This window comes from Loxodonta africana, chromosome 2 (assembly GCF_030014295.1).
Source record: "Loxodonta africana isolate mLoxAfr1 chromosome 2, mLoxAfr1.hap2, whole genome shotgun sequence".
Taxonomy (NCBI): domain Eukaryota; kingdom Metazoa; phylum Chordata; class Mammalia; order Proboscidea; family Elephantidae; genus Loxodonta; species Loxodonta africana.
The window spans coordinates 224,213,681-224,235,857 of record NC_087343.1 but is presented as its reverse complement, the minus strand read 5'-3'; the positions used below and the strand labels follow the sequence as shown (position 1 = coordinate 224,235,857).

Genomic DNA, 22,177 nt, shown 5'->3' with positions numbered 1-22,177 from the left:
TGGTGCTGTCTAGCCGATTTCAAGAAGTCACCATTATATCTATCAACACCTAGTTAGTAAGTCAGATCATCACTAAACTGACTAGGGCTCAACGCAGTAGCACCACACCACTGCAAAGCACTTAGAATTCTCTAATTTTACGGATTTGTCCAGTTAGGCATAACTTTATAATTATGGAATAACTCCTTGCACATAGCAGGTATTTCTAAACATATGTTGAATAAGTAAGCAATAGTACAGTTGCTAACTGACCATGCTCTGTAAGAGGCGTGGAAGGTCAGCTAATTATACACAAAGGCCTCCTGACTGCGGAGCAGATTTTATTTGTGCAGCAAGAAAGCAGCAAAGACAAGGTATAATCTTTGAGCTCTGAGCTCTCAGTGTCGTGGTGACTCCCGTCCTGATGAAGGCTGAGGCATTCTGAATTTCGACAGCTCTAGGTTCAGATCTATGAAGGTGTACGCATTGTAGTCGTGGTGCTGGAGGTTCTTGTAGGTGGTGGTGTCAGACGGGCTGGCAGGTGCTGCTGCTTGCTCAGTCTCTGTGGAGGAAATACGCAGCACATGAGAACAGAGACAGAAAGTTCTTTGTAAGTTAGCTTGCACACAGTGCTCACAGACCAAGCACTTGTCTTAAACCCTATCTTTTTTTTTGGAGTGAATAACTTGTCACATTAGGAGAGTGAAGCCTAGGAAAGCAACAGAATCTTCACGAGCAGAATAAAGGTATTAGTTCAACAGGTGTTTTAAAACAGACACCCTTAGCAATTTAAGAAATGAAAGTTATTTTGAAGTGTCTTAACATCTTTGTACACTTCTAGGCCTAGGGCTTGTCAGAATTTTTAACCTCTGTTGAACAATTATGGAGGAACTTTCAGGTCACTTAAAGATGCAGGAAAAAAATGAGATCTATTAGAAATCTGTCTATAATAGAAATCAGCCATTTATACAAGAACATTTTCAGAAGTAGAAACTAAATGAGCCTTCCGGTTCTATAGACAGAAAAAAATTAGAAAAATTCTGACTTTTTAGTTGTGTGGAGCAACAATGTTGTCTTCTCTGGAAAGCTGACATTTTCCCAATCTCACCAATTAGAATATCTTCAATGTGGTGGTGCGCCTTCCAACCAGACCATATTATACCTTATATGGGGGAGGGGATGCCTGAAGGAAGCCATGGATTTAGAAAACTCATTAAAAAACTAATCTACCTGGAAGACAAAAAAATCAGGTAGCTGACGCGTAGAAACTTGAATTGGGTATGTGTTTTTGCTGTATTTTCAACGATGACAACAACAAAATAAATTATTAAAAAAACCCCCGAAAACCAGGTGACTGGGGGCGGGAGGTCTGCTTGGTGGACCTCAGAGTCTACACCGCACAGACAGGGCCCCTGTAACACGGGCTGCACTCTTGGTTGTCTTCTTTAGCCTTTCCAAGGGGAAAGAGGATATTTGAAAATAATACATCCACAAAAAATTAAGTAACACATTCATGAAGAATTGGAAGCTTTTCCCCCCACAAGTTTTATACTTTGGAACCCCCAGATTCTGTGTGTTTTATCCTGAAGGCTTTGGTTTTTCTCTCCCACTCAGAACACAATGACTGGGAACAGCAGCAGCAGGAAAGGCAGGTCTCAGAGCCTTGAGAAGTCGGGCAAGCGCTGGGACTGTGCATACTAATGAAAGAGGATAAAAATGGGGAGGGAAGAAAACACAAATTCTGTAGACACACTGCAAACGGTTACATTAACAGGCCAGGTAAAGTACACGAGGCAAGGGAGAGGCTTCCAACAGAAGAGCAGGCACAAGAAGGAGCTAGACGCGTTAGCCATGATGCAGTTTAAAGAAGTCTTGAGGAGGCAGAGTCTAAAATGGAAGAGCGCCATCCACGTTTGCCAGGACCCACGTAAAGCACATTACATTTTATAAGGTTCAAGAAGATGGTAACAACAGGAATCAACACTGTTCCCCTTTAAAAATCCACGGAAACAAAAAAAGCCCTTTGTAAGAATTCATCATAAAAAACAATAGCAGCCCACTGTGTGGTTCAGCTGAGTCAGTGGTAGACCTGCTGCCCAGTGACAAGGACACTTAAGCCATCCATGGCTGCCTGTGGATAACACTTGCTATTCTAATTCCTCAACTGCCCGTTTTCCCTTATGCACAAAACCCAAAACAAACTAAATCCACTGCCGCCAAGTCGATTCCGACTCATGGTGACCCTATAGGATAGAGAACTGCCCCATAGGATTTCTAAGGAGCAGCTGGTGGTTTAGAACTGCTGACCTTTTGGTTAGCAGCTGAGCTCTAGGAAGCTAAATTATAGTCAAAATCTAGTTTCGCTCACCTGAAGACTATAATAATACCAGGTGTAACTATTGTTCTTCAATTTAGTTAACCAGGAGACTCCGCCTTCCTCACATGGGGCAATACACCGCAAGTTCATGAAATGAGCACCTGGACACCTTCAAAAGCTAAGGGTGATGGTGTTAGACTACCAGCTTTCGAAAATTATACTGGCCGAGAAACAACCAAGAGAGCCAAGGGCATACTCTTTCATTTTAAAACAAATTTAAAAGGTTTTAGGGGTTTGGTGTGTAAAGATGCACATCCTTCGCAACTAAGATATGCCTCCCTGCTTATTTGAGACAGTGTGATAAGTCACGTTTCTATTACAGAAAAATCTGACTCACTGCAATGCTCCTATATAATCAGACAGATGCTAAAAATAAGTCTTTAGAGTCTAACCACCCCAGAGAGGACCAAGAAAAGCTCTCAACCATTAGTTAAGGTATCTCCTGGCCACCCCCTAAAAGACCAAGAAAAGCTCTCAAGCGTAAGTTAAGGTATATACCCTGTATGTTGTCTGGGTCTTCCAGTTGAGTTGCGGAGTCTTGACTTATTTCGCCCTTTTCCTCAAGGGTTAGTGCTGGGATCTTTTCACTGGAAACGTCTTGGTTCTGAGCAGGAACCGTCCTCACACTTCCTACAGGTACCCGATCTTCCAAAACTACTTCTTTAGTCTGAGGAGCTGCCTTCATGTTCCCTACAGCCACCTGCTTCCTCAAATCCTCTTTTCTGGAGTAGGGAGAAGCCTCCTGCCCTTTCGGTTCTGGCACTTGCTCCTCCTCCATGTTTTTTCCCCTGGTCTCAGGAGGTGCTGCGTGCAGCTGTCTTTCTGCCCCTGTTTCTTCTGCCAGTGGCATCAGCACTGGGCTTGGTGGTACAGATGATCCCGAATCTGTGTGGTCAGGTAAGCTGTGTTTCAGTTCGCCTGGTTTTTGGCTTTTTTTATCCATTTCATTCACTCTAAATACTTTTTGCGATTGTTTTTCTTTAACATATTGCTTCATAACACCTTCACCCACTTCTGCCTGGGGCGCTGTTTTCTTCTCTGGCTGACGGGGTTTCTCTGGATATGTGCTGTCCGTATGTGGCGTCTGGGACCAGGTCTCCTCTTTAGCCGCTATCACAATTTTGGGGGTTCTGTCTTCAAAGGAAGCCTTGGATTTTGGAAACTTTCCTTGGGCTTTGCTTGCCACTCGAGGACCAACTTCTGAGACATCCTCCTCTTCCTCAGACTCTGAATCAGAGTCGCTGGACGAAGATGAAGACGAAGACGAATCCTCAGCCGCTGTCCTGCGTCCCTGCTGAGTTCCTAAATCAGAAGCCTGCTTTCTGAATGGAGAAGCAACTTTCTGAGGAAACTCTACCAAAGTCTTCCTTGCCAGAAATCTCGGCCCCCCGTCATCTGTGAGCAGTGTGAGGTCATCAGGGTCAGGACTAGCTACCATGTCGCCTTTATTCACAACTGACGGGTAAGAACTGGGTGGAGAGGGCTTTTTAGACAGTCCAGCTGCTGGGTGGGAGGCTAGGAGCTTGCCCCTCGCCTTTGGTTCCACTACATCTAGGAAATGGCATAAAGAGGAACGTTATTTCTAACACTTGATAAAACAACCTAAACTCATCATAGTCACAGACATTTCATTACCCTCAGCTTGTCATTTATCTGCCTTCAGTGAACTCATCCTAAGAAACCTCCTCCAGAAATCCACTCTTCAGTGAAAGTCGAACCACGTGAGAGAGAACATAGCAAGGAACGTAGGTATTTTTCTTTGTAAACATTTAAAAACGTGGCTTGGTACCAACAGGAATATTGGTATGAGATGTTTCCATATTTCACAACGGCTTCTTTGATGATTATTTCTAAACTACTATTTTACCCAAATGTGAGACAAATTCAACTATGATAGAAAGATATTCTCACATGAGTATGTTACACTAATGTATAATTCCTTAAACTCCTAAAAAAAAAAAAAAAAAAAGCCCTGGAATATCTCAAATACTAAAAAAGTTAACCATTTTGGATGAACCTACACTTTCTGAACCGAGCAGCAAGGAAAATGTTTTCGGTCAAAAGTAGGGACGACAGTCTGAGAGGGCATGGGGTGGGCACATGTGTGTGTCGGGCGGGGGTAGGTAGGAGAGGAATAATGTAGCTGAGGCAAAAGTGCCCTCGGGAGGAAGATAAATCCTTCAAAACCACACAAGTCATTTGGGGATTTCTTCCGTCAGGAAAAACAAAACTATTGCAATACCAAAAAGTCTACAACAGGGTGCTGGTCCGGCCCTGGAATCTGCATTGCGACACCCCCAGGGCGGGTGCTGATGCAAGTGGAACCTAGAACTCACAGGGAGACACCCAAGCTCTGACAGCACGGTAAACAAGAGAGTAGTTAAAATAGCTGATTCTTCTAGAATCTGTTGTGGATTTTAAAATTTTTACAAGAGTTATTAAACAATATTATAGGTTGACCCCCTATATTATCTAGTGAAAAAAATTCGATTGAAAATTATATAATTTAGAAATTGGTTGAAAAGGAAACCTTTGTCTATCACACAAAATAAGGATGGTTTAAAGTTTCTTTCGGTCATGCTACGGTACTGGGAACATCCACTGGAAAGACTAAGTAATTTAAATGCGCTTTGCTCTTTACTGAGAGGCCAGTTTTTGAGCCTCTGCAGCACAGGCCTGGCCTCCTTCTGCTGACCCAGGAAGGAAGCTTGCCTTGGTGATCTGTCACAACCACAAGTACCTGCTGTACCAAAGCAACAGTGTCCACGCCAAGTCTGCATCTCATAGCACAGAAACGATGTCACCTGGAAGAGAACGCTATCCTATCAAGGAAAAATGGCTCACAGTCTGTGTGTAAGAAGCCTCTGCCTATTTATTTTCACTAAGGCATTTGTCTAGAAGTAGGATGCCAATATATTCTCATAATGTTTTAGTTCGATGGTGACTTCCCTTGAAAGACAAATATAACGAAACGTGACACTACTTAAGTAAGACTAGTCTGAGTAGGCATAGCTCACAGCATTAGATGGGGAATTTCAGGGGCTATTCCTACTCTCAGAGACCATCTAAGAGCCTACCTAAAATTCTCATCCCACAGGTGGGGAGCAGATTCCTGACACACAGGGACCCTACAGGACAAAGCTGAACGGCCCCATAGGGTTTCCAAGGTTGTAATCTTTATGAAAGCAGAGTGCCACATCTTTCTCCCATGGAGCGGCCTGTGGGTTCAAACCAAGGCTTTGAACCAGTTCATTCCTGTTTGACCCCTGTTGAGAATGTGCATTTCCACCTTAGATATACTGAATCAGAATCTACATCTTAACAAGATCTCCAAGTGATTCTTCCGTACAAGGCAAATTCTCAGCAGGGGGTCGAACCGGAATGAGCCCATTGGAAGCACCGGTACCTGTCACTGACTTTTCAGTCAGCCAGTGCTAGCCTCTGTGCCACCAGAGGTCTACAAACACTAGGAAACGGCACAGAGAAAGGCACTTCTCCTTACTGCTTCTTTACCTCCTCTCAGAATAGAACTTAAATTTCATAAATCTCTTTTCTGCTCTGTTGAAAAGCATGACCGAACTTTTAGTGGTCCCCAGAGCCAAAACAGACATGGCGATGGTGTTGGAAATAGATCAGCAACCTTAAAATATTTCCGTATTTTGTCAATGTCATGAAAACTAAATTTCAGAAACAAAGCACATTCAGAAACAGAGGTACATTTAAAAATAACATGAAAGAATATAGCTATTCAATTGTTAAATGGTAATTTAAAAGTTCTGTTACAAGGTTGTGACTTTTTTTTTTTAAACGAATGCATAAGAATCAAGATTTTTCAGGGCAAGACGGCATACGGATTAAAACATGGACTCTGGAGCCTGGTTGCCTGGGTGCAAATCCGGCGTTAACATCTGCAGTCTGTGTGACCCTGGGCAGCTTGCTAGTCTCTCTGCAGCTCCACTGCCCCATCTATCAAATGGGGACAGTAAGAGCATCTGCTCGGCGTTGTTTGTGGGCGGCCATGTCATATATGGGAAGTGCTTACAACAGTGTCTGGCACTGTTTCCTATAATTAAATATATCAAATCCCTATTTCCAGAGACTGCTCACTTTTAAAACTGAAATGAAGACTTGAAATAGATAATTAACTGTGGCTTCCTGACATAATCTTTAAATAGCTATGCAGAGATTATTTAGTCAACAAAGTATTACTGATAGTAGCAAAACGGAGCCTAGACCCTGGGTTTAAGAGATCAACAAATGCGGGGAAGCCAGGTGGTTCTCCCAGCAGGTGCACCTGTGAGAACACCGGGCTTCTGAGATCAAGCCGGCCTCTTTTCCCGGGAAGGAAGCATGTGCTCCAAAGAGCTGGAATCCCAAACGGAACCCTGGGGTCCTGCCCCTGATGGCAGGCCCTCTGACCAGAGATGTGGCCCCAAGGCGAGCACTGAGGATGTTCCCATTTACAGACAGGAGGTGTCAGGGACTGAATTGTGCCCCCCACCCCCCAAATATCTGTCAATTTGGCTAGGTCATGATTCCCAGTATTGTGTGACTATGCACCATTTTGTCATTTGATGTGATTTTATTTGTTGTAAATCCTATCTCTGTGATGTCGATGACACAGCATCAGCAGCAGTTATGTTGATGAGGCAGGACTCAATCTACAAGATTGGATTGTGTCTTGAGCCAATCTCTTTTGACATATAAAAGACAGAAGCATGTAGAGAGACAGGGGAACCTCATACCATCAAGAAAGTAGTGCCAGGAGAAGAGTGTGTCCTTTGGACCTGGGGTCCCTGCACTGAGAAGCCTCCAGTCAAGGAGGAGATTGATGACAAGGACCTTCCTCCAGAGCCAAGAGAGAGAGATAGCTGTCCCCTGGAGCTCTGAATTTGGACTTCTAGCCTACTAGAATGTAAGAAAATAAACTTCTGTATGTTGAAGCCACCCACTTGTGGTATTTCTGTTATAGCAGCACAAGATGACTAAGATGGGAGGCTTCCACTAGAGCTTCCCAAGCCACCCATAGCTGAGAGGGGTTCTCACCTGGCAGTTTCCCATCAGGAGGTGAAGGCACTCGCCAATCACTAACAATTAGGGGAAACACAAACGCCTGCACATCTCCACTACAGAAGCATCATTTCCTTTTTTTGGAAAGATTTTTTAAATTACACCCTACAAAGGTAAAGTGTGCTATAGACAATTAGTGCGCCGTGCACTGTACAGAGCACGTACACAGGTCTCCTCCTAGTCAGCCTACACTGTCCCTACTCCAGCACAAAGGAACCAAGGCTCCGAGGCCTGAAGCGCTGGCCACGCTCAGGGGCAGAAGCTAGTCAACAGCCCAGGCCAACTTCAAGCTCAGTGTTCTCCTCCCACAACTGCACACAAAACTGCCGCAGGATGCAGCATCCTGTTGCCACTCGAGTACATTTCCATAGGGTGACAGGGAACCTTGGGCTCTGCTGTGATATTTTAAAATCCATTTAATGCAAATTCATACACCTGCAACATCAAATAATCATGTAATCAAAGAGATCTGCAATGAAGCAGGACTGTAGATACGATTAAAGTTCACCAAGGGGGAGAATAATGTAACAAAATTCAACAAATTATTCACAAGTAAACCTTACAACAATGCCGAAAATATGCCATGTATGATACAGAAATTCACTTTTTCTTGATAAACATTAAAAGATTATCAAAAAACAGGCCAGGTAACAATTGATGATATTAAGGAATTAATGTTCATTTTTCAGTGGGATAATGGTATTATGGTCATGTTTTTAAAGAAAGAGAGTCATTATGTTTAAGATACATATTGAAATATTAATGGGCGAATGAAAAAGGAAAAAAAAAAAAAAACAGAAGCAAACTGGACGTGAAGACAATGGAGAAGTACAGAATTAAATAATCTTTCCACCACATTGGAGGCCACCAGGATGGTGCCTTTGAGAGGGCGTGAAAGGGGTCTGGGGGCTGGGACTCTCAACAACCCACCGACAGATAATCTAGGGATGTTCTTGCGTGCAGAACAAGGGGCAAAAACCACAGAATCTAAATACTTTCAAGTATTCAAACGGACCAAATGTTATTTTCATGAAAATAAAACCAAATATGAATCATTCTAAAACCCCATATGAAGACTAAGATTTACAAAGAGACTGCACAAATATTCTCTCAAGAGTTAGCTAAGGTTCCATTAAGTAAGACTAAAGCAATGGACTTGGATCATGGTCAATAACTAACAGCAAGGAGTAGAAAATAATTCTCAGAAACATTTAAAATACACTGCTAGAGTTCCCATCTCCCTCTAATGAGAATATTCTCCATTGGAATTCAGGGAAAAAAAAAAAAAAAAGGTAAAAAACCCGGTGATAAAAAGTCAAAATGACTGTGGAAAGAGCTGGAAACAGATCAGACATCACGCATCATCAAAGTGAGTCTGGATGGAAAATTGCCTGCGCCTAACTCCCTCTCCCTAAGCTCATAAAAGGACGCCTGTAATCCCGGATTGTGACCGAGCAAAGGGTGGGAAATCACAGAGGCATCTCAGAGACGCTGACAAAGTCGAAATCGGAGGAAAAGCAAGGTGGGATTCACATCCACCCCTACTAGCACAAGACCCCATTAGGGCCACACAGAGTCCCTAAGTTATGCAACTCACAGACTCGTAGCGACCCTATAGGACAGAGCAGACCCTATACGGTTTCCAAAGAGCGGCTGGTGGATTCAAACTGCCGACCTTTTGGTTCATAGGGTCAATACAAGTTGGAACTGACACGAGCACAATGGGTTTGGGATGATCAGGTAATGCAAAGAGTTAACATGCTTGGAAGGTTGGTGATTTGAGTCCACCTAGAGGTGCTCTGGACCCCTGGTGGCACAGTGGTTAAATCAAAAAGGTTGGCAGTTCAATTGCAGGAACCGCTCCCTGGAAACCCTATGGGCAGTTTTACTCTGTCCTATAGGGTTGCTATGAGTCAGAATTGACTCGACAGCAATGGGTTTGGCTTCTTTGGGGTAGAGGAGCACCGGAAGAAGGCCTGGCAATCTACTTCCAAAAAATCAGCCACCGAAAACCCTATGGAGCTGTTCTACTCTGAAACACATAGATGCCACGAGTCGACTTGATGACAACTGGTTTGGTTATGGTTAAATGCCATATGGCCTTTATACCCTGCATCACTTGTTCCATGTTATAGTTTGGCATTTAGAAAACACAGAAAGACTCAGTTCGGGCTAAATTATGAGTCAAAGACTATTACATTTGTGACGTGCTGGGTCTAAAATCTGTTAGACCTGGGCGCTGTGTGAGCCCCAAGTCACGCAGCTGGTACAACTCCTTTCCAGACTGGGAGGCTGACCGACTGACTGACTCTGCATTTTCTCGCGCTTGTTACCAACATTAGAATCTTACGTTTTGGTTTACTCTGCTTCTTGGGATTTGGTGGCAGGCCCTTTTCACTCTTTCCCGATTCTGCAGACAGAGGAATCGTAGAAGCAAGTCCTCGAAGCAACCCTGCTTGGAGCCCAGTCTGACAAGAGAATGACAAATACGGACATTTTAGAGCAACACCGGTGAGAACAGCTATTACTATTGTTTTCCATTCAAACGACATATTTAATGGTTATTACAATTTTCCCAACATATGTGTATGACGAAAAGCTGACACAAAACACTTGCATTCAAAGACAGTCACTGTTAACATTTGGGTACTTTTCCTACCAGGTTTCTTCTACACATACTTTTTACTCATCTCCAGTTATTTATTAACCTACAAAATACTCTATTTCGTTGGTCTGTTTTTTTGTAAAATGTTTTTTCTATACTTAGAAAGTAGAAGAAATACTACTCAGCCGTTAAAAGTTACGTAGCTGGGTAATTGCTTCGAAAGTGCACACGACGTAAGTGGAAACGCGCGATATAAAGCGTTAAGACACTCAGTGTGTATTTTCTAAGGTCTTTATGTGCCGAGCACTGTTCTAGAGGCTGAACGTAGGTAACAGAGACCTGTGGCATACACGTGTGACCGTAAAAACACATCTTCATGTTTATGCCTGTAAGCATGTGTATCTGGACATACAAAAGTGGGAAAAAAAGTTTGGAATTAGATACTTCAATGAGTAAATAGTGGACTCTGTTTTTTTTTTCTCATCTGCACTTTAAATTATTTTGCAACGAAAAGTGAAGACTTTTGCACTGAGAGTCCCTTTCAGTTATAAAAAGCTAACCGGCTCTAGCGTTTTGTATACGGAAAAAGCCTCTTTCTTTCCCTCCCTTTTTACAGGTCAGGCAGTGTGAGCCGGCTTCCCAAAGGCTGCCAGGGAAGTTACCGGGTCAAACAGGTACCTAAAACTTCCCTCACTCCCTCTCTTAAGAAATGAAGCTGCTGTACTCGGAGAAACCGTGAGATACTGGCTGGAGTCATGGCCGTACCGCGCTCGTCCGCCCCTGCTGCCCGGCAGCGCCACCTGGGGTAACTCCGGCCCCCCAAAGTCTCCCCAGGTGAGCCGGGCACCTGCCGGAGGTGGACGCCACTGCGCAGGTGTTGCCCCTTCCACGGCGCGTGCCCGGCCTCGGGCCTGGGAGCGGCGGAGCGCGCGGGCGTCCCCCGGGACGAGCCGGTGTCCCGCCAGGTGACCGGAGCGGAGGTCGCCGGGAGTAGCACGGGGCCGCGGCACAGGTGCACCCCAAGGGCCGCTGGCCGGCGCCGGCCAGGCCTCAAGGCCGCCTGCGCCCGGGGGCCGGCTCGGCTTCCTCCTCCTCGGCCCAGGGGTCAGCGGTCTGGACCGGCCGGCCAACCCGGGCCCGGCCGACGCCGCGCACCGTCCCCGCCTCTTCGTGGACCCTGGCCTCCCTGCCCTGCCCGGCTCCTCCTTTACCTTCAGCGCCCCAGCCAGTCCTTGCCGCAGCAGAAGAGGGGGAGCCATGGCTGTAACACTGGGGCGGGCTAGGTACACGGCCGAGGTCGCACGGGGCAAAGACGCCAGCTCTGCGCGCGCACCACCTCCCCTAGGCCCCGCCCCTTTGTCCCGGCCGCCAATCACAAGCAGAGACGGCAGCAAAACGAGGCGAATGACTTGCCAGGCCGGGGAGCGAGCGTCTGCGCGCACAGCCACGCCTGCCCCCGGGCTCCCAGCGCTGCGCCTCGAGGCCCCGCCCCTTGGCCGAGGGCCCCAATCACAAGCAGGGACGCGAAATGGGTCCGCCCCTGAAGGTCCCGACCTAGGGGGACAAAGAGGGCAGGGCTTGTCTGCCAGGAGAGTATGCACCGTCTCAGAGTGAGGGTAGTGGAGATCTCGAGTAAACACCGAGGGGATTTTACCGTGTTCTCAGAGTCTGCGGATGGCGCGCCTGAGTGATCCCCGTGACTGCTTCTCGCCTCTTTGCCTCTGCCTTCTCAGCCTCACATTTCTTTTAACCTGTATTTTTTCTTTTTTTTTTTTTAATGTGCCTTAAGTGAAAGTTTACAGTTCAAGTCAGTTTCTCATACAAAAGTTTACATACACATTGTTATGTGACCCTAGCTGCTCTCCCTGTAATGAGACAGCACACTTCTTTTCACCCTGAGTCTTCCTGCGTCCATTCAACCAGCTCCTGTCCCCTTTTGCCTTCTCATCTCATCTCCAGGCAGGAGCGGCCCTCTTAGTCTCATGTATTTTTTTATCTACTTGAGCCAAGAAGCACAATACTCACCAGTAGCATTTTATGTCTTACAGTCCAGTCTAATCTTTGTCTGAAGACCTGTCAGCCTTACATTTGAAATCTCCTCGGGTGCACAGCCTCACAATCCAAGCCTTAGCATTTCTGATCATAATTGATTGTCCTCTATATTTTGGGTGTGTTTAAGGTCCTCCTTCCATCTCCTCTGGATCTACACCACTCACCCAGCCCCTCTGCTTGGCTACAGCCGGGGTGTCAGATCACTGCCCACCTGCAGCACGGCCTCAGGCGGGACCTATAACGCCAGTACCAGAGTTAGATTGAACATTGACGCTCCATTCTACTCGAAGGTTCGTGACTGTTAGTCCAAAGATTTTTTTCCCCCTAGCCTGGCCTTCACTGGAAAAGTCAGGCATAATTGTGGATTGAACATGGTTATCAGCTTTCTTCTCCCCCTGTTGACCATGCCCCCTCCCGCCACCCCAATGCTGATGCCTAGGGCCCCATACATATTCCATTAACAATGAACAGCTCCAGCTTCTACATGGGAAGATGTTCTTCTCCCACAACTAAAGTGGCTTGAGAGAGGATTTCCGACTGGAACCAAGGGAATCCTGTGGAATCTGCCATCATCTACCCTGGAAGGCCAAAGGAACAACTTCTGGCACTTAGTTACATGCTTCTCAGAGTAACAGTGGGAAAAGAGAGTGTTTTCTCTTGAAAGGATGAAGAAAAAAAAAGAAGAAAAATTATCCTTTGCTCAGCACCAGGTTATCTCTGTTGACTCTAGGGGAAAGTTCACCCTTATCCTTGGGAGGTGTTATAGATTGAATTGTGTCCCCCCAAATATGTATTGACGTCCTGGCCCCTGTACTTGTGGGTGTGATTCTGTGAAAATACAGGTAGTCTCTAAGGTATAACGGAGGTTCTGTTCTGATAACTCTGTTGTAGGTTGGTTCTGACGGAAGTCAAATACCTCCTTTTTTTTTTCCATTTCATTATTATTGCCTTTTATTATCAGTATTTTTATGAATCTAATTTTCGTTTGCCTTTGGGGTTTGGCATGAGAATGACAACATCAGCAAATTACCCACTGCTTTTTTTTTTTTTTTTTACATTGTATGTAGTGCATATTACTAATGATAAGATGTACAAAAAGAAAAAAATAAAGGACCGTGGTCATTGTGGTTCTCCTAACTCAAATACATCTATAAATCGGGGACTACCAGGTGAGTTGTGGGATGACATTAAGGACATCATACATGAAGAAAGCAAAAGTTCCTTAAAAAGACAGGAAAGAAAGCAAATACTAAATGAGTGTCAGAAGAGACTCTGAAAATTCAGCTTGAATTTAGAAGTAGAGTAGCCAAAACGAAAGGAAGGAAAACAGCTGAACAAAAGGTTTCAAAGGGCAGCTTGCAAAGACAAAGTAAAGTATTACAATGAAGTTTAGAGAGACCAGGAGTTAGAAAACCAGAAGAAGACACTCAGCGTTTCTCAGGCTGAAAGAATTGAAGAAAAAAATTCAAGCCTCGACTTGCAACTTTGATGGATTCTATGGGCAAAATATTGAACAATGCAGGAAGCATCAGAAAAAGATGGAAGGAATATATAGAGTCACTGTATCAGAAAGAATTGGTTGACATTCAACCATTTCAGGGGGTAGCATATGATTAAGAATTGATGGTACTGAAGGAAGAAGTCCAAGTTTCACTAAAGACATTGGTGAAAAACAAGTCTCCAAGAATTGACAAGAGTATCAGTTGAGATGTTTCAACAAATGGATGCAGCACTAGAAATACTCACTTGTCTATGCCAAGAAATTTGGAAGACAGCTACCTGGCCAACTGACTGGAACAAATCCATTTGTGCCCATTCCAAAGAAAGGTGACCAAACAGAATGCGGAAATTATTGAACAATATCATTAATATTATACACAAGTAAAATTATACTGAAGATAAATCAGAAACGTTTGTAGCAGCACATTGACAGGAAGCAGCCAGAAATTCAAGCTGAATTCAGAAGAGGATGTGGAATGTAGGATATCATTACTGATGTCAGATGGATCTTGGCTGAAAGCAGAGAATACCAGAAAGATGTTTTATTGACTATGCAAAGGCATTTGACTGTGTGGATCATAACAAATTATGGATAGCATTGCAAAGAATGGGAGTTCCAGGACAGTTAATTGTGCTCATGAGGAACCTGTACATGGATCAAGAGGCAGTCATTCGTAAAGAACAAGGGGATGCTGCATGGTTTAAAATTAGGAAATGTGTCTATCAGAGTTATATCCTTTCACCATACTTATTCCATCTATATGCTGAGCAAATAATCCAAGAAGCTGGACTATATGAAGAAGAACATGACATCAGGATCAGAGAAAGACTTATTAACAACCTGCGATATTCAGATGACATAACCTTTTTTACTGAAATCGAAGAGCACTTACTGATGATGATCAAAGCATTTACTAATGAGGATTACACCTCAACGTAAAGAAAACAAAAGTCCTCACAACTGGACCAATAAGCAACATCATGATAAACAGAGAATATATTGAAGTTGTCAAGGATTCCATTTTGCTTGGGTGCACCAATCAATGCCCATGGAAGTAGCAGTCAAGAAATCAAACGATGTATTACGTTGAGCAAATCTCTGCAAAAGACCTCTTTAAAGTGTTAAAAAGCAAAGATGTCACTTTGAGGACTAAGGTGTGTCTGATCCAAGGCAGGGTATTTTCAATGCCTCATATGCATGAGAAAGCTGGACAATGAATAAGGAAGACCAAAGAAGAATCGATGGTTTTGAATTATGATGTTGGTGAAGAATATTGAATATACCGTGGACTGCCAAAAGAACGAACAAATCTGTCTCAGAAGAAGTACAGCCAGAATGTGCCTTAGAAACGACAATGGCAAGACTTGGTCTCACGTACTTTGTATACATTATCAGAGGGACCAGTCCCTGGGGAAGGACATCATGCTTGGTAAGTAGATGGGTCAGTGAAAAAGAGGAAGACCTTCAACAAGATGGATTGACACAGTGGCTGCAACAATGGGCTAAAAAATAACGATGATTGCGAAGATGACGAAGGACCACTCGGTAGATCATTCTCTTGTACATAGGGTCGCTATGAGTCGGAATCGATTCGATAGCACCTAACAACAAGTACAACATTGTCCAATTTTATGACTTCTTTGGGGAATAGTTTATTCAAATCCTTTGATCATTTCTTTATTGGGTTAGTTGCCTATTTATTGTTGAGTTGTAAGAAACTCATTGCCATCAAGTCGATTCCAGCTCATAGCAACCCTACAGGACAGATTAGAACTGCCCCATGGGGTTTCCAAGGAGCAGCTGGTGGATTCAAACTTCCGAACTTTTTGTTAGCAGCCAATCTCTCCTGCGTTGTAAGAGTTCTTTGTATGCTCTGGATTCAAGTTCCTTGTCAGATATATGAATTATCTTTCATAGCTGTTTTATAATTATGCTTCTGCAAAAACTCCTGCAAAGTTAAAAAATTATTTGTCTGTCAATAGAAAAGAGTCCAAAATAACGCTACTAATACCGACAATATTAATGAAACTTCTGGACGATTGATGGGATTTAAGATTGCAGCTGCCTTTCCTTGGAATGCATATCATTAAGGAGGGAGGCCAGCTTACTGAGGTCTAAAACCACTTGTTATCCCCCACTTGATGTGGTGTTGCCATACGTTTTCATCTTGAGGACATTGATGCTCTGATGGAGTCCCTGGGTGGTGCAAAGCGAATGTGCTCAGTTGCTAACTGAATGGTTGGAGATTCAAGTCCAAACAGAGGTGCCTCAGAAGAAAGGCCTGGCAACCTACTTCGGACAGATCAGCCATTGGAAACTCTACGGAGCACAGCTCTGCTCTGACACACACGGGGTCGCCAGGAGACAGTCAACTTAATGGCAGCTGACCCGTTACCCGTTGCCGTCAGGTCGACTCTGATCACGGCGACTAAAAAAAAAAAAAAAAAAATAGTACGTGGTAATTCAGGGTCCGTGAGCGCTTGCTATCCTACTCACGTATCTTTGATACATGTGAAATATCTCATAATTATTTTGATGCATTAAAAAAATCCTCAAACAAATGTTTTGTTTCATTTGGTGCCCCAAATTTGTAAGCAATAGTTTTAGATACCTCCAATATTTTCTTTTGAAAGAAATATATTTCCAGTGCCCTTCTCCAGAATGCCAATAATCGAGTAATTCCCTTAACAATTCTGATGCCTTTGAGTACTGCTTCACGGAAAATTAAAATACAGTTCTTTAAAAAGGACCCCAGGAGTGGCAAAATGCTGTCATAGCTGGGTGATGCAGATGCTCACTTTTTAATGAAAAGATGTTGTTGTTGTTAGGTGCCATTGAGTTTGTTCCAGCTAGTAGGGACCTTACGTACAACAGAACGAAACACTGCCCGATCCTGCACCATCCTCACGGTTGTTGCTATATTTGAGCCCATTGTTGCAGCCGGTGTGTCAGTCCAACTCGTTGAGGGCCTTCCTCTCTTTCACTGACCCTCTACTTTACCAGGCATGATGTTTTTCTCCAGGGACTGGTCCCACCTGATAACATGTCCAGAGTACATGAGACAAAGTCTAGCCATCCTCACTTTTAAGAAGCATTCTGGCTGTACTTCTTCCTAGACAGATTTGTTCGTTCTTCTGGCAGTCCATGGTATATTCAGTAAAAATCACACCTCAACACAGAGAAAACAAAAATTCTCACCACTAGGCCAATAAGCAACATCCTGATAAATGGAGAAAAGGTTGAAGTTTCGGGGATTTCATTTTATTTGGATCCACAATCAATGCCCCTGGAAGCAGCAGCAAGAAAACAAATGACGTATTGCGTTGGGCAAATCTGCTGCAAAAGGCCTCTAAAGTGTTAAGAAACAAAGATGTCACTTTGAGGACTATGGTGCGCCTGACCCAAGCGATGGTGCTTCCAGTCACTGCCTGTGCATGTGAAACCTGGACAATGAATAAGGAAGGCCAAGGAAGAATTGATGCCTCTGAATTACGGAGTTGGCAGAGAATATTGAATATACCGTAGACTGACAGAAAAAATATAGGTTCCCACAAGACTGCTAGGAATTCTATATTCCTCAATACCGAAAGGCAGAATGGGTTTGTCCAGCAGAACCTTGCGTACATAACCTTACTCTGTGTCATTCTGGATGGACCAACAGCGGCGGAATAAAGCTTGCATCCAGCTTTGAAAATCTGCCTTCATGTTTCTCCCATCTCACAAAGTAGACTGTTACAGAAGACCGCCCTGCCTTCTAACAGCCGAGTATCACTACTAGTGCCGAGAGCTGCCTTAGAATAAAACCTGTTAGTTGCTAGAACATCCACTATCCATCACCAGTTGCCATCGAGTCAACTCCAACTTATGGCAACCCATGTGTGTCAGAGTAGAAATGTACTTTATAGTGTTTTTGATGGCTGATCTTTTGGAAGTAGACCTCCAGACCTTTCTTCCAAGGCACCTCTGGGTGGCCTCAGACCTCCAACATTTAGGTTAGCAGCTGAGTGCGTTGACAGTTTGCTCTACCCAGAAAGTTCTCATATAGTTCATTTTCACAGTGATGTATTATTCTGCTGAAGTAATTAACATAATTCTTACATCCGTTCTTAGTCTCATAGACATTTAGATTATTTCTAGTTAGGTACTACTTTTAACAATGTATCTACAAACACTTTGCACATGACTCTCAGATGTGGGTGTGAGAATCACATGTATGGAGTGGATACCTAGGAGCAGAATTTCTGCATCATAGTATGTTTGCTTCTTTAGCTTTGCTAGATATTGCCAAAGCAATGTGATATTCCAAGTAGCAAAGTGTGAGAAAGCCCACTCTCCCATATCCTTAATGGTATCCAGTATCGTCCGATATTTTCTTTGCCAAATAGACGACTAGGAAATCAAATCTCATTGTGATTTTAATTCACACTTTTTAAAATTGTATGTGATGTTGAGCTTCTGTTTTATCAGCTAAGCATTGTCTGTTCTTAATTTTTGACCATTTTTCTATTGGGTGGCTTTTCTTTCTTGTTAATTAGTAGGAAACTCTTAATATATTTTGGATACTAATTGTAGATCAATTGATGTCCTAGTCTGTGACTTCTCTTTTCCCTTTTTATAGTACCTTTTTTTAAGAAATATTTTTTATTTGCTTTAAGTGAAAGTTTACAAATCAAGTCAGTCTCTCACACAAAAACCTATATATACCATGCTACACACTCCCAATTACTCTCCCCGTAATGAGACAGCCCACTCTCTCCCTCCACTCTCTCTTTTCGTGTCCTTTTCACCAGCTTCTAACCCCCTCCACCCTCTCATCTCCCCTCCAGGCAGGAGATGCCAACACCGTCTCAAGTGTCCACCTGATCCAAGAAGCTCCTTCCTCACCAGCATCCCTCTCCAACCCATTGTCCAGTCCAATCCCTGTCTGAAGAGTTGGCTTCAGGAATGGTTCCTGTCCTGGGCCAACAGAAGGTCTGGGGGCCATGACCACCAGGGTTCTTCCAGTCTCAGTCAGACCATTAAGTCTGGTCTTATGAGAATTTGGGGTCTGCATCCCACTGATCTCCTGCTCCCTCAGGGGTTCCCTGTTGTGTTCCCTGTCAGGGCAGTCATCAGTTGTGGCCGGGCACCATCTAGTTCTTCTGGTCTCAGGATGATGTAGTCGCTGGTTCATGTGGCCCTTTCTGTCTCTTGGGCTCGTAATCACCTTATGTCCTTGGTGTTCTTCATTCTCCTTGGATCCAGGTGGGTTGAGACCAATTGATGCATCTTAGATGGCCGCTTGCTAGGGTTTAAGATCCTAGATGCCACTCTTCAAAGTGGGATGCAGAATGTTTTGTTAATAAATTTTATTACGCCAATTGACTTAGACATCCCCTGAAACCATGGTCCCCAGACCCCCGCCCCTGCTACGCAGGCCTTCGAAGCATTCTTTATAGTACCTTTTGCTAAATAGAGATTTCAGTTTTTTAAGTCAGATAGATCAGTGTTTTTTTCATTATAGTTTCAGCTTTTTGTGTCTTGAGAAATGCTTCCCTACTCTATGTTTATAATGAATTGTTTTCCTCTTGTAGATCTTTAATTTAGCAGGAATTGATTTTTATTTAAGGTATTAAGAAGGAATCCAATTTTATTTTTTCCATATGGACGATCAACGATACTGGCACAATTTATAGAATGGTTTGTGTTTTCTTAAGTGAGCAACAATGAATCCTCTGTAGCGTATTAAGTTTCCATATAGGCGTGCTTTCTATCAGGATCTGTTGCACTTTTATTGTCAGATTGTCTATCTTTGAACGGATACCATACCATACTGATCACCATGTTGTTGTATGTAATCACTATAGCAGCATATTAAGTTCGTTTACTAGGGTAAGTCTTCACACCTTTTTTTTCTTCCTCCTTCTATTTCTTCTCCTCCTGCACTGTTTTGGTTATTCATGGGCTTCTCTTTTTCCCCTATAAATGTTATAAATATGTTGTTAATTTCCAAAAAAAATCCCTCCTGGAACATTGATTAGAATTCAATTGGATGTATTAGATTATTTTTTGAAGAAAATTAACATGTTTACAATATTTGTTGTTAGGTGCCATTGAGTCAGTTCCAACTCATAGTGACACTGGGTACAACAGAACGAAACACTACTCAGTCCTGCACCATCCTTATAATCCTTTTTATGCTTGAGCCCATTGTTGCAGCCACTGTGTCAATCCATCTCATTGAGGGTCTTCCCCTCTTTCGTTGACCATTTAGCAAGCATGATGTCCTTCTCCAGGGGCTGGTCCTCCCTGATAACATGTCCAAAGTATGTGAGAGGAAGTCTTGCCATTCTTGCATCTAAGGAGCACTCTGGCTGTATTTCTTCCAAGACAGATTTTTTCATTCTTCTGGCAGTCCCTGGTATGTTCACTGCTCTTCACCAACAGCATAATTCAAATTATCAATTCTTTTGAATTCTGTCCAGCTTTCGAATGCACATAAGGCGATTGAAAACACCATGGCTTGGGTCAGGTGCACCTTAGTCCTTAAAGTGACATCTTCGCTTTTTAACACTTTAAAGAGGTCTTTTGCAGCAGATTTGCCCAATGCAATACTTTGATTCCTTGACTGCTGCTTCCATGGGTATTGATTGTGGACCCAAGTAAAATGAAATACAATATTTAGGAGCAGCTTTTCATTTATTAATGCCTTCCCTTTATTGTCTTACAGTAAAAATTTATCATTTATATTTAGTGAAAATATAGGGGTTTGGGCTAAATTAGATCCTTTTAAAATTGAGTTGCTTTTAAAATTACATTTTCAGTTTCTTGCTGATGTAAGAAATACAATTTATTTTTGTAAATTGTTCGCACACCCAGCATCTCACTGAATTCTCTAATTCTGACATTGTTAGCTGCCATCCAGTCGTCCCCCGACTCCATGCCCAACAGGATCAGATCACTGAGGTCTATAGGGGTTTCACTGGCTGACTTTTGGAAGCAGATTGCCAGGCCTTTTTTCCTAGTCTGTGTTAGTCTAGAAGCTCTGCTGAAACCTGCTGTGCATCATAACAACACACGAGCTTCCACTGACAGGCGCATGGTGGCTGCCCGTGAGGTGTATTGGCTCAGAGTTGAACCTGGGTCTCCCGCCTGGAAGGTGACAATGCTAGCACTGAACCACCACTGCAGTCTAATTAATTCTCATAGTTTTGCTATATATTCTCTTGGGCTTTGCTTGCTGAGACAATCGGTTTGCCCCTTGTGCCAGGGCTGGGGCTGTGTTCTCAGATACTTTCCCAGCCCTTCCCCTGCTCTGGTCTGTGTTGTTCTAGAGGGAGAGATGTTCCCTGTGGGCTGTATTTCTCAGGTTTCCAGGTCAGCCACTGCCCAGGCAGGTGTGATCAGTGGGAGATCCTGGTGGGAGCTTGGCAAGCAGAAAGGGAAGAGCGGTAAGGGCATTTCTCCTCTGTCAGCATGTGTCCCACCACAGCTCCAGCTCCTGCTGGACAGACCCACAGGTGCCCCAGCTTCCACAAACGACAAACCCATGCGCTGTGTAGCACCTCCTTCTTCCTATCTTTCTCCATCCCAAGGGGGATAGTGGCTTCCTGCTGTTGCTAACCTCTGAGTTACCTCACTCTTCTTTCAGTTCCTCAACTCCTCCATCACCTGTGTAACAAATTCCCTGCATTCAATTCCCTCTTCTGTAAATACCTACCTTGGGCTTCTTTTTTGAGATCTGTCTGGCACATCTGTCCAATCCCTGTCCAAACCCTCATCTCCCTAGCTACCGTCAAGGGATGCAAGGGATGGCCATTGGGTACAATTCTGGCCAATGAGATGAAAGCAGGCATCCACCGAATGCGGCTTATGGGAAGACTTGTTTTCCCTGTAAGGCAAGACAGACTCAGTGGTTATGACAACTTTCCTACTCCTTTTTCCTGCCTGGAACAAAATGTAAGGCTACAGCAACCACCGTGTACCCTAAGGGGCCAGGCACAAGGACAAGTCCCACCGTGAAACAAAAAGATAGGAAGAGTCTTATCAATGGCATCATTGAATCACCGACTTAGTTTGGGACTGGAGTTCCTGGGTGGTGCAAAGGGTTAACACACTCAGCTGTTGACCAAAACAGTGGAGGTTCAAGTCCACCCAGAAGAATCTCAAAAAACCAGCCTTTGAAAACCTTGTAGAATGTAGTTCTACTCTGACACACATGGAGTCACCATGAATCAAAATTGACTTGATAGCAACCGGCTTAGGTTGGTACTGCCAAGTCCTGGAGTTCTCATATGTTGTATTCTTAGTTACCTGCGAGTTGATTCTGACTCATGGCGACCCATGTATGCAGAGTAGTTCTACTCCATAGGGTTTTTAAGGCTGTGACCTTTTGGAAGTAGATCACCAGGCCTGTCCTCCAAGGTATCACTGGGTGGGTTTGAACTGACAACCTTTCAGTTAGTAGTAGTCCAGAGCTTAATCATAAATCTCTCTCTTTTAAGGCACTCTAAGTCACGTTCCCTGTTGCCCGAAGCCAAATATATTCTCAGTGGGTACAGTTACAATCATATCACTGGTGAATTTTCTTACTCCCTTTCTAACCCTTGTCTGT

The 22,177-nt window shown here is 43.8% G+C and overlaps 1 protein-coding gene across 2 annotated transcripts; it reads right to left on the bottom strand.

Annotated features, from left to right (window-relative positions):
• Nucleotides 1-303: 303 nt before the first annotated feature.
• On the bottom strand, nucleotides 304-11,366 carry NDUFV3 (NADH:ubiquinone oxidoreductase subunit V3). Of its 2 annotated transcripts, XM_010598667.3 has the most exons (4): nucleotides 11,243-11,366; nucleotides 9,777-9,894; nucleotides 2,855-3,907; nucleotides 304-541 (listed from the first exon to the last, which is right to left on the bottom strand). In XM_010598667.3, exons 1-4 carry the CDS (start codon nucleotides 11,288-11,290, stop codon nucleotides 378-380), a joined length of 1,383 nt encoding a protein of 460 aa, XP_010596969.2. In that variant the 5' UTR covers nucleotides 11,291-11,366; the 3' UTR covers nucleotides 304-377. The 2 variants fall into 2 exon arrangements, with proteins under 2 accessions (XP_010596969.2, XP_010596970.2); XM_010598668.3 differs by lacking the exon at nucleotides 2,855-3,907.
• Nucleotides 11,367-22,177: the final 10,811 nt, after the last annotated feature.